Source organism: Carcharhinus amblyrhynchos, chromosome 22, assembly GCF_965287045.1.
Source record: "Carcharhinus amblyrhynchos chromosome 22, sCarAmb.v2.hapA, whole genome shotgun sequence".
Classification (NCBI taxonomy): Eukaryota; Metazoa; Chordata; class Chondrichthyes; order Carcharhiniformes; family Carcharhinidae; genus Carcharhinus; species Carcharhinus amblyrhynchos.
This window is the reverse complement of record NC_137345.1, coordinates 21,159,923-21,180,248: the sequence shown is the minus strand read 5'-3', so window position 1 is coordinate 21,180,248 and position 20,326 is coordinate 21,159,923. Positions and strand designations below refer to the sequence as shown.

The 20,326-nt window shown below is 41.7% G+C and overlaps 1 protein-coding gene across 1 annotated transcript in view; it reads right to left on the bottom strand.

The window, feature by feature from the left end:
* elapor1 (endosome-lysosome associated apoptosis and autophagy regulator 1) overlaps positions 1-16,581 on the bottom strand; it is a 119,635-nt gene extending 103,054 nt beyond the window's left edge. Inside the window, exon 1 of the mRNA XM_080210019.1 lies at positions 16,319-16,581. Within this exon, the coding sequence (XP_080066145.1) occupies positions 16,319-16,441 (123 nt within the window). The 5' untranslated portion in view covers positions 16,442-16,581. The remainder of the gene's footprint in view (positions 1-16,318) is intronic.
* Between the last annotated feature and the right edge of the window lie 3,745 nt (positions 16,582-20,326).

The window sequence follows — 20,326 nt, the reverse complement described above, 5'->3', positions numbered from 1 at the left end:
TTGGGCAGAATTTTAAAGAAACCAAACTGCTCACAGAATGTGATGATATTTGGGAAGGGTGGGTGGTGGTGGATAGTGGGACAGCAGTGGATCAGGGACCCATTCTTAGCAGATTGAGATTGACCAGCCATGGCATTATTGTCCTGCTTTTGGATTGGCATGATGAAGATCCTCACCCTTCAGTGAAAGGCTCTCTCTTTAAATGAAACATGTAGTGAGGATGCAGCAACCAGAAGAATGGAGATGCAACATGAGAAGACCATCCCACCCCTCCCCAGATTGCCCCATGCTTCCCTGGATTTCAGGCTGCATGAATTACCATTTCTGTTCTGGGAATGCTTGCCTTGAAGAAATACTGCTGTTCTCTCCATTGGGATTCCCATTTCTCTCGCTTACCATGCCCATCTTCACTGCATTCCATTTCCCCCCTGTTTTTTGAAAAGCTCACTTCCTCAGCCACATTTCTTTCATCACCAACTGTCTTCTGACTGACCCCACATTTTAATTCTGAAGAAGAGTCACATGGACTCAAAACGTTAACTCTTGTTTCTCCCTCCATTGATGCTGCCAGACCTGCTCAGCTTATTTGGTTTTATCATCACCATCACAAGGTTATGCAATTCCATATTGCACACTTGCTTTACAATATCTGCTCTTGTTTCCCATTTTCCATGTACTTTTAAATGTCTGTAGTTTGGTTGGTTATTTCTGGGGGTAGGACGGGAATTTGTTCCAATTGCTTATGGTATTTGGTATGAAGGTGTAGATATGCCAGTGCACATCATTGAAGAGCTGGTTGGATATATGGAGGAATATAAATAGCAATTTATAGTGAACTACTTTGTAGAACAGTAGCCTACTCGGCTCTCTTCATCATTGCAGGGAGCAGTCTGGCAGTGGAGAGGGTGCATTGAAGAGAGTGGCTGAGCGAGCAATGTCATCACTCATGCAGCTGTAAACTTGTATTGGCACAGGCTGACAGTGCACATCAATGAAGTCTAGTTGAGAGAAAACTTCAATAAAAAGCATGCTCCTCGCAGAGACCTCAAGTCTTCTTTAATGAAAATGGAACCCACAACCTTCTAACTTGAGTGGCAAACGTGTGACCACTGAACTATGAGTGGCACATGTTTTGGTTTGTAAGCCTGAACAACTTTTTTTCCCTCTACTGTAATTGTGGGTCCCTTATAGGCCCAGACAATGGGAATTTAAAACATTGGGTGTCATTATCCACATTCCAATCCTATTTATGTAGGTGCCCAAGTAAGAGGTGCAGGACAAAGGTACAACTGGCCTTCCATCATCATGGCAGAGATTTTGTGGTCTTCTGCTAATAAGAAATTTTGCCTGAATGGAATCAACACAGAGATTCTACCTATTACCCACTGGAATGAAAGCAGAAAATCCCAAAGGGAATTCAATCCCAAATTTCTCTCATGTTTTAGAACAAGTTCTATACCAGTGAATAATCTATTATTGGAAAAAAAGATTGAATTAACTTTTTAACTTCACAAAAACTCATTTTGGGGATTACAAATGATAAAAGAAAACTATTCGGGACTCAACTTAATTCCACAAGAAACATGAACTCACTCCCAGGGTGTTCTGTTGAAACATTAAAGACTATTGCTCCTCTTTTCCTCAGGAAGACTGTCAACTTCAGCTGTTTTAGAAAAGAAAATCCTTTCACCCATCAACATGACCTATTATTAAGTGACTATCTGTGCTTAAGGGAGCAAAGCTGCTCATTGCCATATGATTACAATGTGTGAATGAAGTAACATTCCTTCCCAATTGGAATGAAAGTCACTATTTAAAACTTCAATTCCCTGAAGGAGGAAAACATTTTGCTTCCAGATCTTATAAGCTTATTGAGCTAATTGGCTTAATGGAGATCAATTATCCTTAGCTAAAGCTGAAAATAACTGAGGTTACAGATTGAGAAAGATTATCTGGTGTAAATCCAGCTTGCAGCCAGGTCATCCAGATTCTAAATTTTACACTCTCTTAATTCCACCAAGAATGTTGAGGAAGCTCACCCTTTTGGAGTGACTCCATTCATGTGGAACTTTTCATTCCATGAAGACACAAAATCTCTGCCTTGACCTTGAATTGGATTCAATTAGATTTTGAATTTTGGTTTTTGGAGGAAGCAAGGAACAGATTTGGGGTCACCCAGTCCATTCTGAGCATTGGCTTTGTAACTTTAAAGATGGAGTCCATGCACACTGTAATAATCTTACTGAGGCCAGTCTTCCGTCATCCTTTATTTACAACGTGGTCAAAAAGCCACCTAGCTGCTGCAATATACCAGTCACATCCCAAAATACTTTGACTGCCAGTCTGAGTGGACACAGTAAGAAGTCTGACAACACCAGGTTTAAGTCCAACTGATTTATTTAAGACCATAAGAAATAGGAGCAGGAGTAGGCCATCTAGCCCCTCGAGCCTGCCCCGCCATTCAATAAGATCATGGCTGATCTGTCGTGTCTCAGTTGATAGTAAACTCACAAGCTTTCGAGGTTTCCCTCTTTGTCAGGTGAATGAAGAGTTCTGGCCTCAGACAGAGTATATAACAGCACAGACAGTTTACAGATTACTGAACTCTTCATTCACTTGACGAAGAGGGAACCTCAAAAGCTTGTGAGTTTACTATCAAGTAAATCAGTTGGACTTAAACGTGGTGTTGTCAGACTTGTTACTGTGTTTACCCCAGTCCAACACCAGCATCTCCACATCAGTCTGAGTGGAGCCAACTGGTTTAATACCTCCATCCCCCAAAAGGCCCCCACTGCTTCTTCCCTATTGGGTAAGCCTCCATTTGCCTAATAGTGGAGCTTGTATTCAACGAGGCCCACGGGAGACCAATCCCTCGTGGCCATCATAACAGTCACACTTAGAGCAGTCTCTTTAAAATGTCCCTCCATTCCATTCTACTCTTTGTGGAGAGGTTTTGTTTATTCTATTCCATCACCTATTGTGTTCTGAACTGGACACCTGCCATTCTGTCCTGCCATCTGATGAAAGTGGTGGTCCACAAGGGAGGGACCGCGCCCTTGATTCTTGGCTGCCTGGTATGGAGGAGAGGAGCAAGCATGAACTATCTCACAGGACTGCTGCCGGTGGGCCTGCCCAAAGAATCTTTTTCAAAGTTTATTTATTAGTCATAAGAAGGCTTACATTCACACTGCAATGAAGTTACTGTGAAATTCCCTTAGTTATCACACTCTGGTGCCTGTTAGGGTACACTGAGGGACAACTTAGCATGGCCAATTCACCTGAACTGCACATCTTTGGATTTGTTTGAGTTTGTTCAACTTAACTGCCTGAATTTCTTTGACAGCTGTATACGTGCCTGGGTCACTGAACAGGGAGTATGCTAGGTCCACTGTTACATTTGAGGCCTTCAGCAGCCTGTGGGCGCTGGAGGGAGGGACTGGAATGTACGGACAACATCAACAGTATGGGGTTTTATTTAGTATCTGAAGTCTACTGGTTATGTCCCGTTAAAAAGGGAGCAGTTTTGTCAATTTTATTTTGACAGAATACACATGCATCATCTGCATCGACACTTTATAAAATTTTGGGAAAGGTGGTCACTGGAAAGAAAAGTTGGAAACATTTTTGTGAAAGAGCTGCATATCCTTTCCTCAAGAGTGATATACCTAAGGACATAGGTGAACACTGGAGGAATAGAAGCTTAAACGCAGGTACATTCCTTATGGAGCATTAAGGCAAAATTTATGTGGCTCAGAATCTTAAATAAATTGTTCAGTTACTTAGTCCTAAAGCATTTATACACAGTTCCAATGATCCTCAACCATTGCTCTCAACAAGCCACTTTTGAGGTTCATTCTATCAATTGACTGTGAACATTGTAAAATACTTCTTAAATATTCAAACTGATCTCAATTTGATTAGCCGAGGTTTTAATTAAAGAGAAAGAACATGCGCCAAAAAGTACATTTTGGCACCATTCTTTTCCATTAAAATGTTGAGATTTGACAGTATCCCATTTCAGGAGGGAGGTCTCGTGATGCAGCAGGTAGCATTCCTCTGAGCCAGAGGTTCTGGGTTTGAGTTCCATTTCAAGATTTGATGGTCATAGCAGGTGCATTTACAACACAACCAAACCGGTTGATTATCAACCTATAAATCCTTCCAATATGCCAAAGGCAGACAGTAAGAGCCATTGAGTCATCTGGTCAGCCATGCTTGACGTGGAATGGTGCCCTTCAACCTAGCGTTCCTGATGCCAGTCTAGCTCTCTGTTCCAGGAAAAACTAATTATGTGCCTCGCCCGCCCGAAGGCTCGTAAACTCCTGCCTGAGGCCAACGTAGAATGCCATTCTGCAAGCCCCCCCTGCCCTGATTCTGGGGCAGGCATGCCAGTACAATTTTGGCAATGGAATCAAATGCTTTGCCTATTGTGTCATTAGATGCGGAAAAATCTCCAAGTCGGCTTTGGGCCAAAAAATTGGATACAATACACATGATTAACCTTATTGTATGCCTTCCCAGATAGTGGAGAATTAGAAAAAAATAATTCAGATGCCAACCCAAGTTATTTTTGCCCTAAAGATTTCTGACTAATAACTTCTACAATGTCCTAATCACTAACCAAAATAACCCTCCCCTTGTCTGCGCGGGTTTCCTCCAGGTGCTCCTGTTTCCTCCCACAGTCCGAAAAATGTGCTGGTTAGGTGTATTGGCCATGCTAAATTCTCCCTCGGTGTACCTGAATAGGCGTCGGAGTGTGGCGACTAGGGGATTTTCACAGTAACTTCATTGTAGTGTTGATGCAAACCTACTTGTGATGCTAATAAATAAACTTTTAAACTTTAATTCACATACATGAAAATAAATTCTGAAAATGAAAAAAACTGCCTCTGTCAAAATGGTATGAAGGTAGGGGTCCAATTCAAATTGGTAATTTTATTGAAAAGATAAATGATTGTTGACTTAAAAGCATAACAGCTGAGGAGAAAGATTTATCTGTCAGCAGTTAGTGCTTCTGGAATGACTGTTGTTATTTTAAAAATGGATTAACAAATATTAGTAAATAAAGTGGAATCCTACTTGTTTAAGGGTTATTTATACAGAATTAGACAGCTTTGAGCATCCCTCAAATTCTGAGCACTTAACGACAAGTCATGCTTGGCGGAAGCTTAACAATTGAAATCTTTGGAAAGATCAACACAAGTATAGGCAGAAAAATTAAATAGAGTTCATGGATGTATTTGGGTTCATCAGAACTGGAGGATGCCAAGTCCTCATTTGTGACAGTGGTAGTCTTATAACGTATCTTCATGCCCAGGCTGTTTTACCCTTTGGGATATAGTTGGGAGGGGGGTGGGGGAGGATTCCTGAGCTGATTATCAGCCCGTTGAACCAAATTATGAATATTCCTTCTGTGGCCAACAAGTCCTAGCATTTGATTTGAACCCGGAGCTTCTGGTCAAGAGGTGGGGGTTCTGCCACTGAGACACAAGACCTCCTTGCGGTGGTATTGGGAGATGAAACCATAAGAAAAATGTTAAAGTCTAAGCTGGTTAACAAAATTATTTTGTTGCATACTCAACCTCAAAAATATGGGGGATGTAAATTTTCTGAAGGGGGATATGCGCACTGAAAGCACGAGATCTATTGACTCAGGCAAAAGCTTGGGATTGGTCCCTCTAAAAAAAAATGTGCACCATTTGGGTCTTTCCCTGAATTGTGTTTTGACCTTTCAACTTCACAACCCCAAGGCACTCTTGGGCAAGAAATAAAAACACCACCATAGATATTATTGAGATAGGACAGACCTCTAACATATTAGAACATATTGTAATTGTTCAGTGATGTATCAATTCAATTACTTTAGTCATATGTAAATATTAAGAGCATTTGCTATGCTCAGCCCTTGGTATAGTCAGATCTCAAAGTCATAGTTTAATTCTTGTGAACCTGCCATCTTAAATTGGCTGTGACTTTATAAGGCCTGATTTTTAACAAACCTGTGACAGGGCAGACTCATTCGGTTCCAAATATTTTAGTTGTTTATTCTCTCCCAAACTTGTCTCCTAATCACCCCTTCTTCCTTTTCTTTTCATGACTGCAAAATGTATTTTTACTTCCTACAGTGAATTTGTGGTTCTTACTTGGCTTGTTGTAGTGCTGTGCCCATGATGTTTTTGTTTTACTGTTTGGTCTTCACTGACAAGTACCTGGAGCAGCTGGCAATTTGCCATCCTTCAAGCCTGACTGACACAAAGTCTGAGATCAGTACCAAAGCTCCTCAAATAACAGGAGATTTTTCAGGGCTCCACGACCTGAGCAGTGCTGCAGATAAATTACTAGTTCCGACCTTAATCCTGATTGTCTCCTCTTTTGTTTAATGTGTACAAGAAATTCTCTCCCCTGTTCTCGTTTCCAACAATATCTAACCATGTTATAGTGAACAGAGCAGAAAATCTATGAAGGTGTGAGTAATGGAGGGCATAGAGGCATAGTTGGGCAGAAGTGTGATATTTGCAGAAAAATAATCTACATATTCTGAACATTCGACTTTGCACTCTATGACACTTTGGGGGTAATTTTAATCTCAGCAACCTGCCAACAAGGGCCAGGTGTGAGTTGGCTACCATTTTATTTATATATAGGCTGCCTACTTTTAGCCTTCATTAACTTTAATTGAGCATAACATTTTGTAATAAGAAATGGTTGGCAGTGAAAAATACTCTGTTCTGATTGGGTGGATTAATACTTTTCCCTATATGTTTCCAGTGCATGGTTTTATTACAGCCCCAATGAAACATATAAAGATTACGTGAGTTTCAGAAAATACAACAGATTATTGTAGCAGGCATTGCTCATAACATATAGATTGCAACATATTTCAGATTTTCAACAATTTATTTTACCGAGCAGTTTGATAACTCTTTTTACTTTTTTCAATTGCGCTTATGAACTTTCCTTTCTGTAATATCATGAGTTTAGCTAAAAAATAGTATTTGCTCTTAGTTAAGCATTATATTAATGTAAACAAAACACACCCTTTTACTTGCTTACATATTCGAAGGTTATTCAGCACAGAAGCTTGGATTTACTTCACGAGTAAAACACTTCTGACTCACAAGTATCGTGATGTGGAGATGCCGGCATTTGACTGGGGTAAACACAGTAAGAAGTCTTACAACACCAGGTTCAAGTCCAACAGGTTTATTTGATAGCAAACACCACTAGCTTTCGGAGTGCTTGCTGCTCCTTCATCAAGTGAGCAGGAGATCTTTTCACAAGCAGGGCATATAAAGGCACAAACTCAATTTACAGAATAATGAGTGAAATGCGAGTCTTTACAGCTAATCAAGTTTTAAAGGTACAGACAATGTAAGTAGAGACAGCATTAAGCACAAGTCTCTGACCTTCAGCCTCTGATCTTCGGGTAAGCGTTCGCCAAGGCAGCCTTCGTGACACAAGACAGCGCAGAGTCACTGAGCAGAGACTGATAGCCAAGTTCCACACACATGGGGACGGCCTCAACCGGGATCTTGGGTTCATGTCACACTATCCGTAACCCCCATGACTTGCCTGGACTTGCAAAATCTCATTAACTGTCCTGTCTGGAGACAATACACATCTCTTTAACTTGTGCTTAATGCTCCCTCCACTTATATTGTCTGTACTTTTAAGACTTGATTAGCTGTAAAGACTCGCATTTCAATCATTATTCTGTAAATTGAGTTTGTGCCTTTATATGCCCTGTTTGTGAAAAGATCTCCCACTCATCTGACGAAGGAGCAGTAAGCACTCCAAAAGCTAGTGGCGTTTGCTACCAAATAAACCTGTTGGACTTTAACCTGATGTTGTAAGACTTCTTACGGTGTTCACAAGTATCATGGCAGTGAATTACTGATGTGCTAGAAAATAATCTCCTTTCACTCAGTTCAATGGCGATGGAGATTTTCATGGCATGCCACAAGTTTTAAATCCATTCTAATGCGAAACAAAAACTGATTGACAAAGTTATACAGTAGCACTGGTCTTGGAAGAGGCTTATTCTGTTTGCCAAGTAATAAAGGATGGATTGGAAAAGTACAACCTGTGCTTGGAATAAGGATTAAAGTGCACACTTTTGTCTCTTGCAATGGTACTTGCAACTTTTCAGCCCCAAGCCTGAATGTTATCCAGGTCTTGCTGCATTTGGACACTTATCAAAGGAGTTGTGAATGGTGCTGAACATTGTGCAATCATCAGTGAACACCCCCGCCCCCCCCACCCTTCTCACATAATGATGGATATGAGGTTTGCTCAGGCTGCTCGATGCCACACTCAGTCAAATACTATCTTGACGTTAAGGACAGTCACTCTCAGTTTACTTCTGGACTTCAGCTCTTCATTCCATGTTTGGACTAAGGCTGTTCAGAAATATACCATTGTACATATGGGAGACCATATGTAAAACTTAAATCCATGTTCCTGCCCATTTACATATATCACAAGTTGCGAATGCTGACAGATATCGGAATCTTCATTTAACTACAGATGTAATAGTGTGGGGGGTGGTGGTGGTGGTGTAGTGGTATTAATCCAGAAATTCAACTAATTAATGTTCTGAGGACCTGGGTTCAAATCTCACCATGGCAGATGGTGGAAGTTGAATTCGATAAGAAATATCTGGAATTAAGAATTTACCGACGACCGTGAAATAATTGTTGGAAAAACCTATTTGGTTGACCCATTCCTCTTAGGGAAGGAAATCTGCTGTCCTTACCTGGTCTGGTTTACACGTGACTCCAGAGCCACAGCAATGTGGTTGACCCTCAACTGTCCCCTGAACAAGGGTAACTAGGGAGGGGCAATAAATGCTGGACAGCCAGCGACGCCCATGTCCCATAAATGAAAAGAAGAAATAATTTTACAAATTACCAGGGATTCAAAGTAGAAATTTAAGCACTAGCGGCACTTCATTGCTAGGTCTTCAAGCACCAGATTAGAAGACTTGGATCTCATATATGGTACACCTCTCCAGCAAGACGTGAGGACACAGACTGAGAAGAGAAAAGTTTAATCCCCAGTAAGCCATGTTTTTGAACTGAGTCACAGGCAGGGAGATACACACAGAGACACGGGCAGTATCAGCAGTTTACTACTGCATGTTTTCAATTGACAGCATTTGCAGAATTCTGGGCAACCTTTCTCCATATGAAATGGAAGTGAGCAATATGAAAGGAATCTCTTAAAATGCGCTCATCACTGACTTTTTCTATTAATTTTCTGTTCAAATTGACTATGTACTCCATATCTTGTTTCATTCATTTTGCAGAATGAGGATGTCACTGGTTAGGACAGCATTTTAATTGCCCATCCCTAGTTACCCCTGTGAAGGTGGTGATAAGCTGACTTTTTGAACTATTGCTGTCCACATGATGTAGGTGCATTTAGGAAGGGAGTTCCAGAATTTGACACAGTGATACTGAAGCAATAGCGATATAGTTCCAAGTTAGGGTAGTGTGGGACTTGGAGGTGAATTGGCAGCTGCTGGTATTCCCCTACATCTGCTACCCTTGTTCATCTAAGTGGTAGAGGTTGCAGGTTGGGAAGGTGCTGTTGAAAGAGCTTTGTTGAGTTTCTGCAGTGTGCCTTGTAGGTGTACACACTGCTGCCATTGTCTTAATGTTGGACAGAGCGGATGGTGAAAGTGTTGGACAGCATGCCAGTAAAATGCTCTACTTTGTCCCAGATGGTGTTGAGTTTCTTGAATGTTGCTGGAGCTGCACTCAGTAGAAAATATTCCAACACACTCCTGACTTGTGCCTTGTAGATGGTTGATAGGATTTGAAGAGTCAGGAGGTGAGTTACTCGCCACAGAATTCCTAGCCTTTGACCTGCTCTTGTAGCTTCGATAATTATATGGCTGGTCCAGTTCAGTTTCTGGTTACTGTAGGTTGTGGAGGATTCAGTAATGGGAATGTCAAAGGGAGGTGGTTGTATTCTCTCTTGTAGCAGATGCTCATTGCCTGGCACTTGTGTGGTGGGATTGGTACTTGCAACTTTTCAGCCCTGAATGTTATCCAGGTCTTGCTGCATTTGGACACTTATCAAAGGAGTTGTGAATGGTGCTGAACATTGTGCAATCGTCAGCGAACACACCCCCCCCCTTCTCACATAATGATGGATATGAGGTTTGTTCAGGCTCCTCGATGCCACACTCAGTCAAATACTATCTTGATATTAAGTACAGTCACTCTCAACTTACTTCTGGACTTCAGCTCTTCTGTCCATGTTTGGACTAAAGCTGTAACAAGGTCAGGAGCTGAGTGACACTGGTGGAACCCAATTTGAGTATCAGATAGCAGATTATTGCTGAATAAGTGCAAATTGGTAGCACTATCAATGACCCCTTCCTTAACTTTACTGGTGATCAAACGTGACTGATGAGGTGATAGAAACGTAGAAAATAGAAGCAGAAGTAAGTCTTTTGGCTCATCGAGCCTGCTCTGCCATTCACTTTGATCATGGCTGATCACCAAATTTGACATCCTGATCCTCCTTTCCCTCCATATTCCTTGATCCCTTTAGCCCATAATTATCTAATATCTTTTTGAAATCAGACAATATTTTGGCCTCAACTACATTCTGTGGTAGTGAATTTCTCACATTCGCTATCTTCTGAGTGAACAACTGTCTCCTCACCTCAGTTCTAAAAGGTTTACCCCTTATCCTCAAACTATGACCCCTAGTTCTGGACTCCACCACCATTGGGAACATTCTTTCTGAATCTACCCTGTCTAATCTTGTTAGTATTTGTACGTTTCTATGAGAACCCCTCTCACTCTTCTAAACACCAGTGAATACAATCCTAACCAATTTAGTCTCTCTCCATATGACAGGCCTGCCGTCCCAGGAATCAGCCTGGTAAACCTTTGCTGTACTCCCTCTATCGAAAGGAAGTCCTTCCTCAGATAAGGACACCCCAGACAGCACACAATATTCCAGATGGCCTACCAGTTGCAGCAAAACATCCCCATCCTCATACTCAAATCCTCTCGCTATGAAGGCCAACATGCCATTTGCCTTCTTTACTGCCTGCTGTACCTGTGCACTTACTTTCAGAAACTGATGCACAAGGACACCAAAATCTCGTTGAGTTTCCACCTCTCTCAATTTACACCCATGCAAGTAATAATCTGATAACTGGCAAGTTTGGATCTGTCCTGCTTTTTGCAGAGAGGACATAGATGGGCAGTTTTTCACATTGCCAGGCAGATGCCAGTGTTGCAGCTGTACTGGAATGGCTTGGCTAAGGATGCAGCTAGTTTGGAACACAAGTCTTCAGTGCTATGCCAGAATGTTGTCAGATGCCCATAACCTTTTTAGTACCCAGTGATTTCAGCCATTTCTTGGTATCACGTAGATTGAATCAGATTGGTTGACGACTGGTATCTGTGATGCTGGGGACCTCAGTCCTGTGTTGTAGCTTAGCCAGGTTGGCATCTCATTTTTATGGGTGTCTGGTGCTGCTTCTGGCATGAACTCCTGCACTCTTCATTGAACCACAAACCATGACTTAATGATATGGTGGAGTGGTGATATTCCAGGCCATGAGATAACAGATTACTGTTGCATATAATTTTGCTGCTGAAGACGGGCCCATATTACTTCATACAGCCCAGTTTTGAGTTGCTGGATCTGTTCGAAATCTACCCCATTTAACATGGTGGTAGTGCCGCACAACATGATGGAGGAAATTCTCAATGTGAAAACAGGACTTCGTCTCCACAAGAACTGTGCAGTGGTCACTCCTACTAACACTGTCATGGGCAGGTGCATCTGCAGCTGGCAGGTTGGTGAGGATGAGGCCAAGTAGCTTTTTCTCTCTTGTTGGTTTTCCCACCACCAGACCCAGGCTAGCAACTCTTAGTGATGGATGTTGAAGACCCCAGCCAGATTAAACTCCATGCCCTCATCATCTCAGTGCTTCCTCCAAGTAATGTTCAACAAGGAGATGTACAGATTCAACAGTGAGAAGATAATAGGTAACAATTAGTTGGAGGTTTCCTTCACAAATTTAACCAGGTGCCATGATATTTCATGGGATCCTGAGTCAATGTTGAGACCCTCCAGCACAACTCCTTCCTTACTGTGTACCTCTGGTGGGCATGTCCTGTCCCATTGATCGAGATGGTGTGTCTGGGACAATATCTATAAGATACGATTCAGTGAATATCACAATGCCAAGATGTTGCTTGCTAGGCTGTGGGACAGCTCTCACAATTTTGGCACAAGGCTCCTGATGTCCATAAGGAGAACTTTGTAGGGCCAACGATGCTGGGTTTGTCATTGCTGTTTCCAGGGCCTAAGTTGGTGCCGAGTGATCCATTTGGTTTTATTCCTTTTTTATAGGCTATCAGTTTGATATGACTGAGTTGCTTGCTAGGCTTTTTAAGAATCAACCACATTGCTGTGGTCCTGGAGTTATATGTAGGCCAGACCATGAAAGGGCAGCAGGTTTCCTTATCTAAAGGACATTAGCGAACAAGATGAGTTTTTATGGCAGTCAACAATGATTTAATGGTCACTATTACTTATTGGTTTCAAACGTACTAACGGAATTTAAATTCCATTAGCTGTAGCGGTGGGATTCAAACCCCTCCCTGCACAGCATCAGCGTGGGTCTCTGGATTACTAGTCTACTGACATCACTACTATGCCACCACCTTCCTATATGGTGATCTTAACTGGGGGTCTATTCTGTTTTTGGATGTTAACACATGAACGGGAAGCACAAACTGAAACAATGGCTTGGATTTTACAGCTTCACTTAAGCGAGACCGGAAATACCCGTCCAGTGTCAATGGACATTTTCGTTTTCTGCCCATAATCCGCTCTGATTCCGTGGCAGGCAGGGTGGTAGAATTCCGGCATTAGCCTCTGTGGTTCAATCAGAAACAATGGGCATGATCTTACCGCTCCCACTGCAGCCATGATGGAGAATTTGGCCTCAAGCCAAATCTCCATTCACTGCAACGGGGTGGGAAATCCTGCTGGCATGAACAGTCGGAAAATTCTGGCCAATGTTGCTCATATGAGATTTTCTCAGAAAATGTATTAAAACAGACCCTTTCCTACTGACTCCATTAAATGAGAAAATAATGCAAATCCAACATTAATAATGTTTAATTTTTGGAGAATCTGAGCCCTCCATGCAGGTGCACTTTCAAGTAAAGATCTTACTAACCCGAACATTTCCACAAATGTTTAGTTATCAGTTGTGGAAGGACTTGGGGGAGCCTGTTCTCAGGCAACCTCAATGCTTTCTGTAACCAAGCACATACTCATTTACCAGTTTTTCCCTCTTTTCATTTGATCTAGCATTTTATTTCCTCTTCATGTCCATCTCTGATTGACTTCTGGAATTCAAAACGCACACAGGCTGTTTTTCAGGTTTGCTTATACCCAAATTGGCACAATCAGAAATATGAATAGGTGGAAGAAGATCAGCTATGCAAACTCTGCCAATAATATGCATGCTACTTATTTCAAATACGGAGGAATACCTGGCTCAGGAAGCTATAGCGTTACATGGGATTTTTGAACTTCATACCAAAAGTACACTCAATGTTTTTTTTCATGTAGATTTGGTGTCCAGCACTGTGTCTTTAAAAATGAAATTACTTAAATGGACAGCGGGCAAATGTTCTTTCTTTGTTTTGGAGAGTGATATCCATGCGTTAACATGAAAGTAATAGAGCCTGTGAGTTGCTAAACATAATTTATTCTGAGGTAGCATGTTGAAGGATGTGCCTGAAGGATTTGCCAGCCCAAAGATGTGCGGGATAGGTGGATTGGGTATGCTAAATTGCTTCTTAATGTCAGGAGGATTATCAAAGATAAATGCATAGGCTTATGGGGATAGGGCCTGGCTGGGATTGTGGTCAGTGGAATCACGATGGGCTGAATAACCTCTTTCTACACTGTAGAATTCTACAATTCTGTGAATAACAAATAAGGATGTCAGGCAAGACGCACTTACAAGGAAGCTGCTACAACGAGACCATTCTTCAGTAAGCTTGAGCTCATCCATAACGCTTTGCCCATATCCAACCTCAACCCAAGTTCCTCTCACCTTTGTGTTCAGTCTCTGTGGTCATGTTGCTCCCTATTCCTGTCACCTGTTCCATCCCTATGACACTCAGAGGTCTCTGCATTCCTCAATTCTGGCCATATGGACACCCTAGATTTCTATCATGCCAACTTTGGTGATGGTACTTCCAGCTGCTTAGGCACCAATGCATGTGGCACAGTGGTTAGCACTGCTGCCTCACAGCGCCAGGGACCTGGGTTTGATTCTGGCCTCGGATGACTGTTTTTTTGGAGTTTGCACTTTCTCCCTGTGTCTGCGTGGGTTTCCTCCAGGTGCTCTGTTTTATTCCCACTGTCCACAGATGTAGAAGTTAGGTGAATTGACCATGCTCAATTGCCCCTTAATGTCAGGGTCGGAATGATGAATACGTGGGGTTACAGAGTTAGGGCCTGGGGCCGAATGGCCTCCTTCTGCACTGTAAGGATTCTATGATTCTAATTCTGCTCTTTGTTAAGAACTCTCTTGTGTCAACAAAGGCCAGATGGACATATTTTCACCATTGTTTTGATCTATCACATCAAAGGTTGTCCCTCTGCCCCATGAAGTGGAAGGAGAGGCAGTGGGTGAATTTGCCAAGAATTGTTATGCCAATGACCTTTTTGGTCAAATTGGTGTCATTGTAACCTAGAATTAAATGTTCTATTGCCTTTGTTGCCCCTGTTGCAATTTTAATATGCAGACATTTTCCCAGAAGCTAAGATCAAGTTTGAAAATGATGACAAATAGATTCAGCAACAGCTCCTGCATCATTGCCTCAAACAATGAAACATGCTGGTACACCTGTTGTTCAATATCAAAAGCAGAATAGAAGAAAGTCAAACCCTCAAAACTTTTTAGTGTTACAGTTTAGGGCTGTGGCAAAATTTGTGACATTTTGCCGAGTTTGTTTTTTAACTGATTTTGTTTTAATTTACACTATAGATGGGGAAGTATGCTCCAACTACAGATATTCTAACCTTCAACATTTAAAAAGTAGAGGAAATATTTGATCAGAAAAAAACAAACAACACTTAAGTATGTCCTAGATAATGTGTACCCAAACACACGTGGAGTCAGAAATTAACAAGTTCATCGTAGAGGAAAGGTTATTCATCATTGAAAAACCATGGTTCAAAACCTCACACTTCTTAGCTTTGCTGCTCACTGCTCTTTTGAAAATGGCCAGCGATTGTGTTTTCCATTTTTGGAAAAATAACTTCTGAAACAAGACAAAAGCAAAGTACTGCAGACGCTGGAATCTGAAACAAAAACAGAAAAGGCTGGAGAAACTTCAACAGGTCTGATAGCTTCCTTGACTTGAAACGTTGGCTTTATTTTATCGTCACAGATGATGTCAGACCTGCTGAGTTTCTCCAGCATTTGCTGTTTTAACTTCCCTAACAAGTTTGGTACAGGTTTACAATCTCACATTATAAGACCTAGTTAGTCCTCCGTCTGTGGCTTGCCACATAGTATTCCATACACCATCTGGTGGTTGACATAAACTCCTGTACTGCACTTCTTTACTGGCACACAGGGATTTTTAACAGGTGGCAACAGGAATCTTTACGGAACCCTCAAAAGCCTGGAATCCACCTGGAGAATTTTCTTTTTCACAAACAGTGAACTGGGAAGAGAACATTTTTCAGGTCATGTTGATGGGACTGAGACGTAACTTCGAAGGAGTTGAAAGAACTTAAGCGTTCTTTTTGTTTGTGAGAAACACTTACAAGGCTTTCCACTGAGAGGCAAGGACGGAAAACACCTTTGTTTCAGTAGCACCCTCGCAAACCGTCAGTATTTGTGAAGAATAAAATCTGCAGCTTCCAGCCCCTACAACTAACTCCATTAAAGCGCCTTAATATGTCAGGTGACCACAGCTAAATGTTCCATATGGACAAATTTCTGTACATCATAAAACAAATCCCTCGCTAGGATGATTTGTCCACAATAAATAAATCATAAACAATTAAAATCACTAATATTGTGGTAGAACTGTGTATCACCACAAATCACGTACAACTTGATCTGACACTTATGTACACGTTTATAAGATATTTCAAAATAATAAATGCTGAAAACAAATTGCACACATTATTTACTTATATATATTGAACCCTAGCTGCAGCATCACGAAGAGAGCAAGATGAATCGATCCATCCCGCACTTTTCGTAATGCTGCAGCGAGGGTTCATAAGAAAAGCACCTTACCTCTTTGCAAATTGGGAGATTGTGTGCTTGCTGCTGTAGGCTTGGTCCAGGCTGCAATAGAAAACCTGTTGAGAAAAGCAAAACACAAAAGAAGAAGCGAGGAAACGAGGTGTCCCCATTCATGGCAGGCGTGATTGAGAGATGGATGCAGTGGACAATCGAAATGCAGGGGGGAGTGGGTGGAAACTGGGTGATGTCAGGCCCTCTCCTGTCCTCCTGGTTGCCACGCCGTGCTTCTTGACTTGTCAAAGTGTGTGTGTGTGTGTGTGGACACCGATGGGGAAATGAACTGGTGCCGGCTGTTCGTCAGTTTGCGGAAATTGACGGAAATGCCCGAAACCTAGGTCGGTAGGACGAGCCCTTGACACACACACCACACACACACACACCCAGTGACAGGTGCGCCACCTTACAAAGATGCAGAGAGACAGCAGGTCACGCCGTCCACCTTCCCTGTGGGCGATTCACTCCATCCAACAAGTGCAGCAAAGTTATGTTTCATTTTCCAAATGAGCTCGCAACGCCTGGCGGCGGGACACATTGTGGCTGCTACATCATCCCAACATTGTGCCAGCGGTGCACAAGAGAGAAAGGGAGGGACAGAAATGACAAGTCAATACTCGGAGTCGAATCTCTGGAATCAGAGTTCCACGTTCTGTACTTTAAACAATTCAATTCGGAGTGCTGAATCTAAACTGATCACTTTGGAAATTCCATTTCGGGTTCCAAACGTAAAACGAAACAACAGGATGTTCTGACGTTGTTCAGATTTAAACTGCCCCTATGTGGCACACGCTCATTCTTTCTAAGTGATGACACTGAGCTGAACACAACACACTGGGATACAGTGCCTTGAGCCAGGATTTTGTTTCGATTTGTTTATTTAGCCAGCATCTTAATCAGACATCTTTACAAATACATTTATTTGAGCTATTACTGGAATATCCTCTATAGTGAAGACAGAAGCAAAATCCACTATTTTCTTATTATTTACTATAAACTTCCCATTGTCACTCCCTAGAAGACAAACACTCACTTTACTTACTTTTTTTCTTTTTAAATACCTGTAGAAACTCTTTCCGTTTCTATATTTCTAGTTAGCACCCACTCACAATCTAATTGGTTTCTTCTTGAAAGCGATTATTTTAGATTTCTCTTATTTTAGACAAAATACTGACAATAACAGAGTTAACAGTAGGAAGAGGGATGATAACGTACCCACATATTAATGCAGCAAGAGATTTAAAACAAGTCACTATGATTTTAAGACATATAAATTGATATTTTAAATGCATTTCAAAGTATTTTACTGTGATTAACATTTCAGTCAATACAAGGCAATGAAAGACATAAGGGGAAAGCTCAACAGTTTAGAGCCAAACGTATGGGAAGCCTTAATTAGCCTTAATTAGGGAGAAATTATAATTTTGCAATCCTGTATCTGAGACCATTGATATAGCTTCTCCCATTGATCACTGGTTTTTAAATAAAGTTTAACCTTTACACCGTGACATTGGTCTCCTGAGTATATTTGCCACCTCATCAGAAAACCTTGCTAACACTCCTAATTAACTTTTTAGTCCTTCTGTGCCCTTCTTTATATTCTGACCAATCTCTGACCTGCCATTCACTTTGCGCAATTGTATGCATTTTTAAGTTTGATGCTTCCCTTAACTACTTTAGTTAATCAAGTAAACCCTTAGAATTTTTCTTTGTGGCCGGAACTTACTTATTTTCAGTATTCTGAAATATCCCCTTAAATGTCTGCCATTGCTTCTCTATTGATGTATCCCACAGTCGAGTGTCCAGTTCACAATAGCTAGCTCAGTTTTAATGCCAACATTGTTGCCCTTATTTAGGTTCAAAATACAAGTCTTAGACTCACTCCCTTTCAAACTGGATGCAAAGTTCAATCATACTGTGGTCAATGCTACCTATGGATGCGTTCACTCTCCACCCAAACTGATTATACATCCTGATCTCCTGGACTAAGATCATCTTTACCTATTGCACCAATGCCATCCTTGATCAACAGGGCTACTCTTCTAGCTTTACCTACTTACCTAGGGTTGGGGTAGAGTATTAGTTTAGATTGAGGATTGGCTGACTGATAGTAAGAAAGCAGAGGGTTAGGATAAATGGGTCGATCCTTCTCCAGCTGGCAATCTGTAACTACCGGGGTCCTGCAGGTTTCAGTTCTCAGACCACAACTATTTACAATCTAGATCAATGATCTACAAGTAGGGCCGGAGTGTAACATAGCGAAATGTGCTGACGACATGAAAATAGGTGGGAAAGTAGACTATGATGAGGAGATAAAAAGTTTATTAATGAATATTGATAGGCGAGAGGAATGGGCCAGAATCTGGCAGATGGAGTTTAATGCGGATAAATGTGAGGTTAACCAGTTCGGCTGGAAAAACAAAAAGGGCAAATTACTATTTAAATAGAAAACAGAACCAGCCCATCCGATAACTTAGGGATATTTACAATGTCTACCACGGTGAAGACTGATGCAAAAAATATGTTTAGCATATCTGCCATTTGTTTGTTTGCTATTATCAATTCATTTGTCTTGTTCTCACATTTACTTAGCCACCCATTTCTTTTTTATATATCATAGAAACATTTACGGTTTGCTTTTATGCTGCATGCAAATTTTCCCTCAAAATTTATTTTCCCTCTTCTTATGAACTTTTTACTCTTTTACTGCTTGATCCTAAAAACTTCCCAGTCCTCTGGTCAACCACTATACTCTGCCACTTCATATATCCTGCTTTTCAATTTAACATTATCTTTGAACTCTTGTCCTAACGATAGATTTTGCCCCAGGAAATCCCTCTTTTTGATTGGGATAAACTCCTGCTGAGCATTTTGGACCAGCTGTTTGACTATCTGCCATTTCTCATCTACTGAGACAACGCCTTCCTCACATCATTATAATTACCTTTATTTAATTTGAAGTCATTGATAATGGACCAGTGGTGATCACCATTGGTCTACATCTGGAATTCTATCATACTGTGGTCTCTACTCCCTAAGGGGATCATTAAGAACATTAGAACATAAGAAATAGGAGCAGGAGTAGGCCGTCTAGCCATTCGAGCCTGCCCCGCCATTCAATAAGATCATGGCTGATCTGAAGTGGCTCAGTTCCACTTTCCCGCTTTCTCTCCATAACCCTTAATTCCCTTGCCTACCAAAAACCTATCTACCCGTGTCTTAAATATATTTAGCGAGGTAGCCTCCACCACTTCAACGGGCAGAGAATTCCAGAGATTCACCACCCTTTGAGTGAAGAAGTTCTTCCTCAACTCTGTTCTAAACTGTCCCCCCCCTTATCTTGAGGCTGTGCCCTCTAGTCCTGCTGTCCTTTCTGAGCGGGAAGAATCTCTCTACCTCTACCCTATCCATCCCCTTCATTATCTTATACGTCTCTATAAGATCCCCCCTCATCCTTCTAAACTCCAACGAGTACAGACCCAGTCTATTCAGCCTCTCTTCATAGTCCAACCCCCTCATCTCCGGTATCAGCCTAGTGAACCTCCTCTGCACTCCTTCCAAGGCCAAAATATCCTTGCGCAAGTGCGGCGACCAAAACTGCACACAGTACTCCAGCTGCGGCCTCACCAGTGCCTGTACAGTCGCAGCAAGACCTCCCTGCTTTTATATTCTATCCCCCTCACTATAAAGGCCAGCATCCCATTGGCCTTCTTGATCAACTGCTGCACCTGCAGACTGGGTATTCGCGACTCATGCACAAGGACCCCCAGGTCCCTCTGTACCATATCATGCTGCAGCTTTTCGCCCTTTAAATAGTAATCCCTCCTACTATTATTATTCCTGCCAAAGTGGATAACCTCACACTTGCTAACATTAACTACAAAATCCCTTATTACTCCTTCTTCATTACACAAAACCAAATCTAAAATAGCCCGTTTTCTGGGTGGGCTCCATAACGTGCTGCTCCAAAAAGCAATCCCTGATGCATTCCATAAATTATTCTTC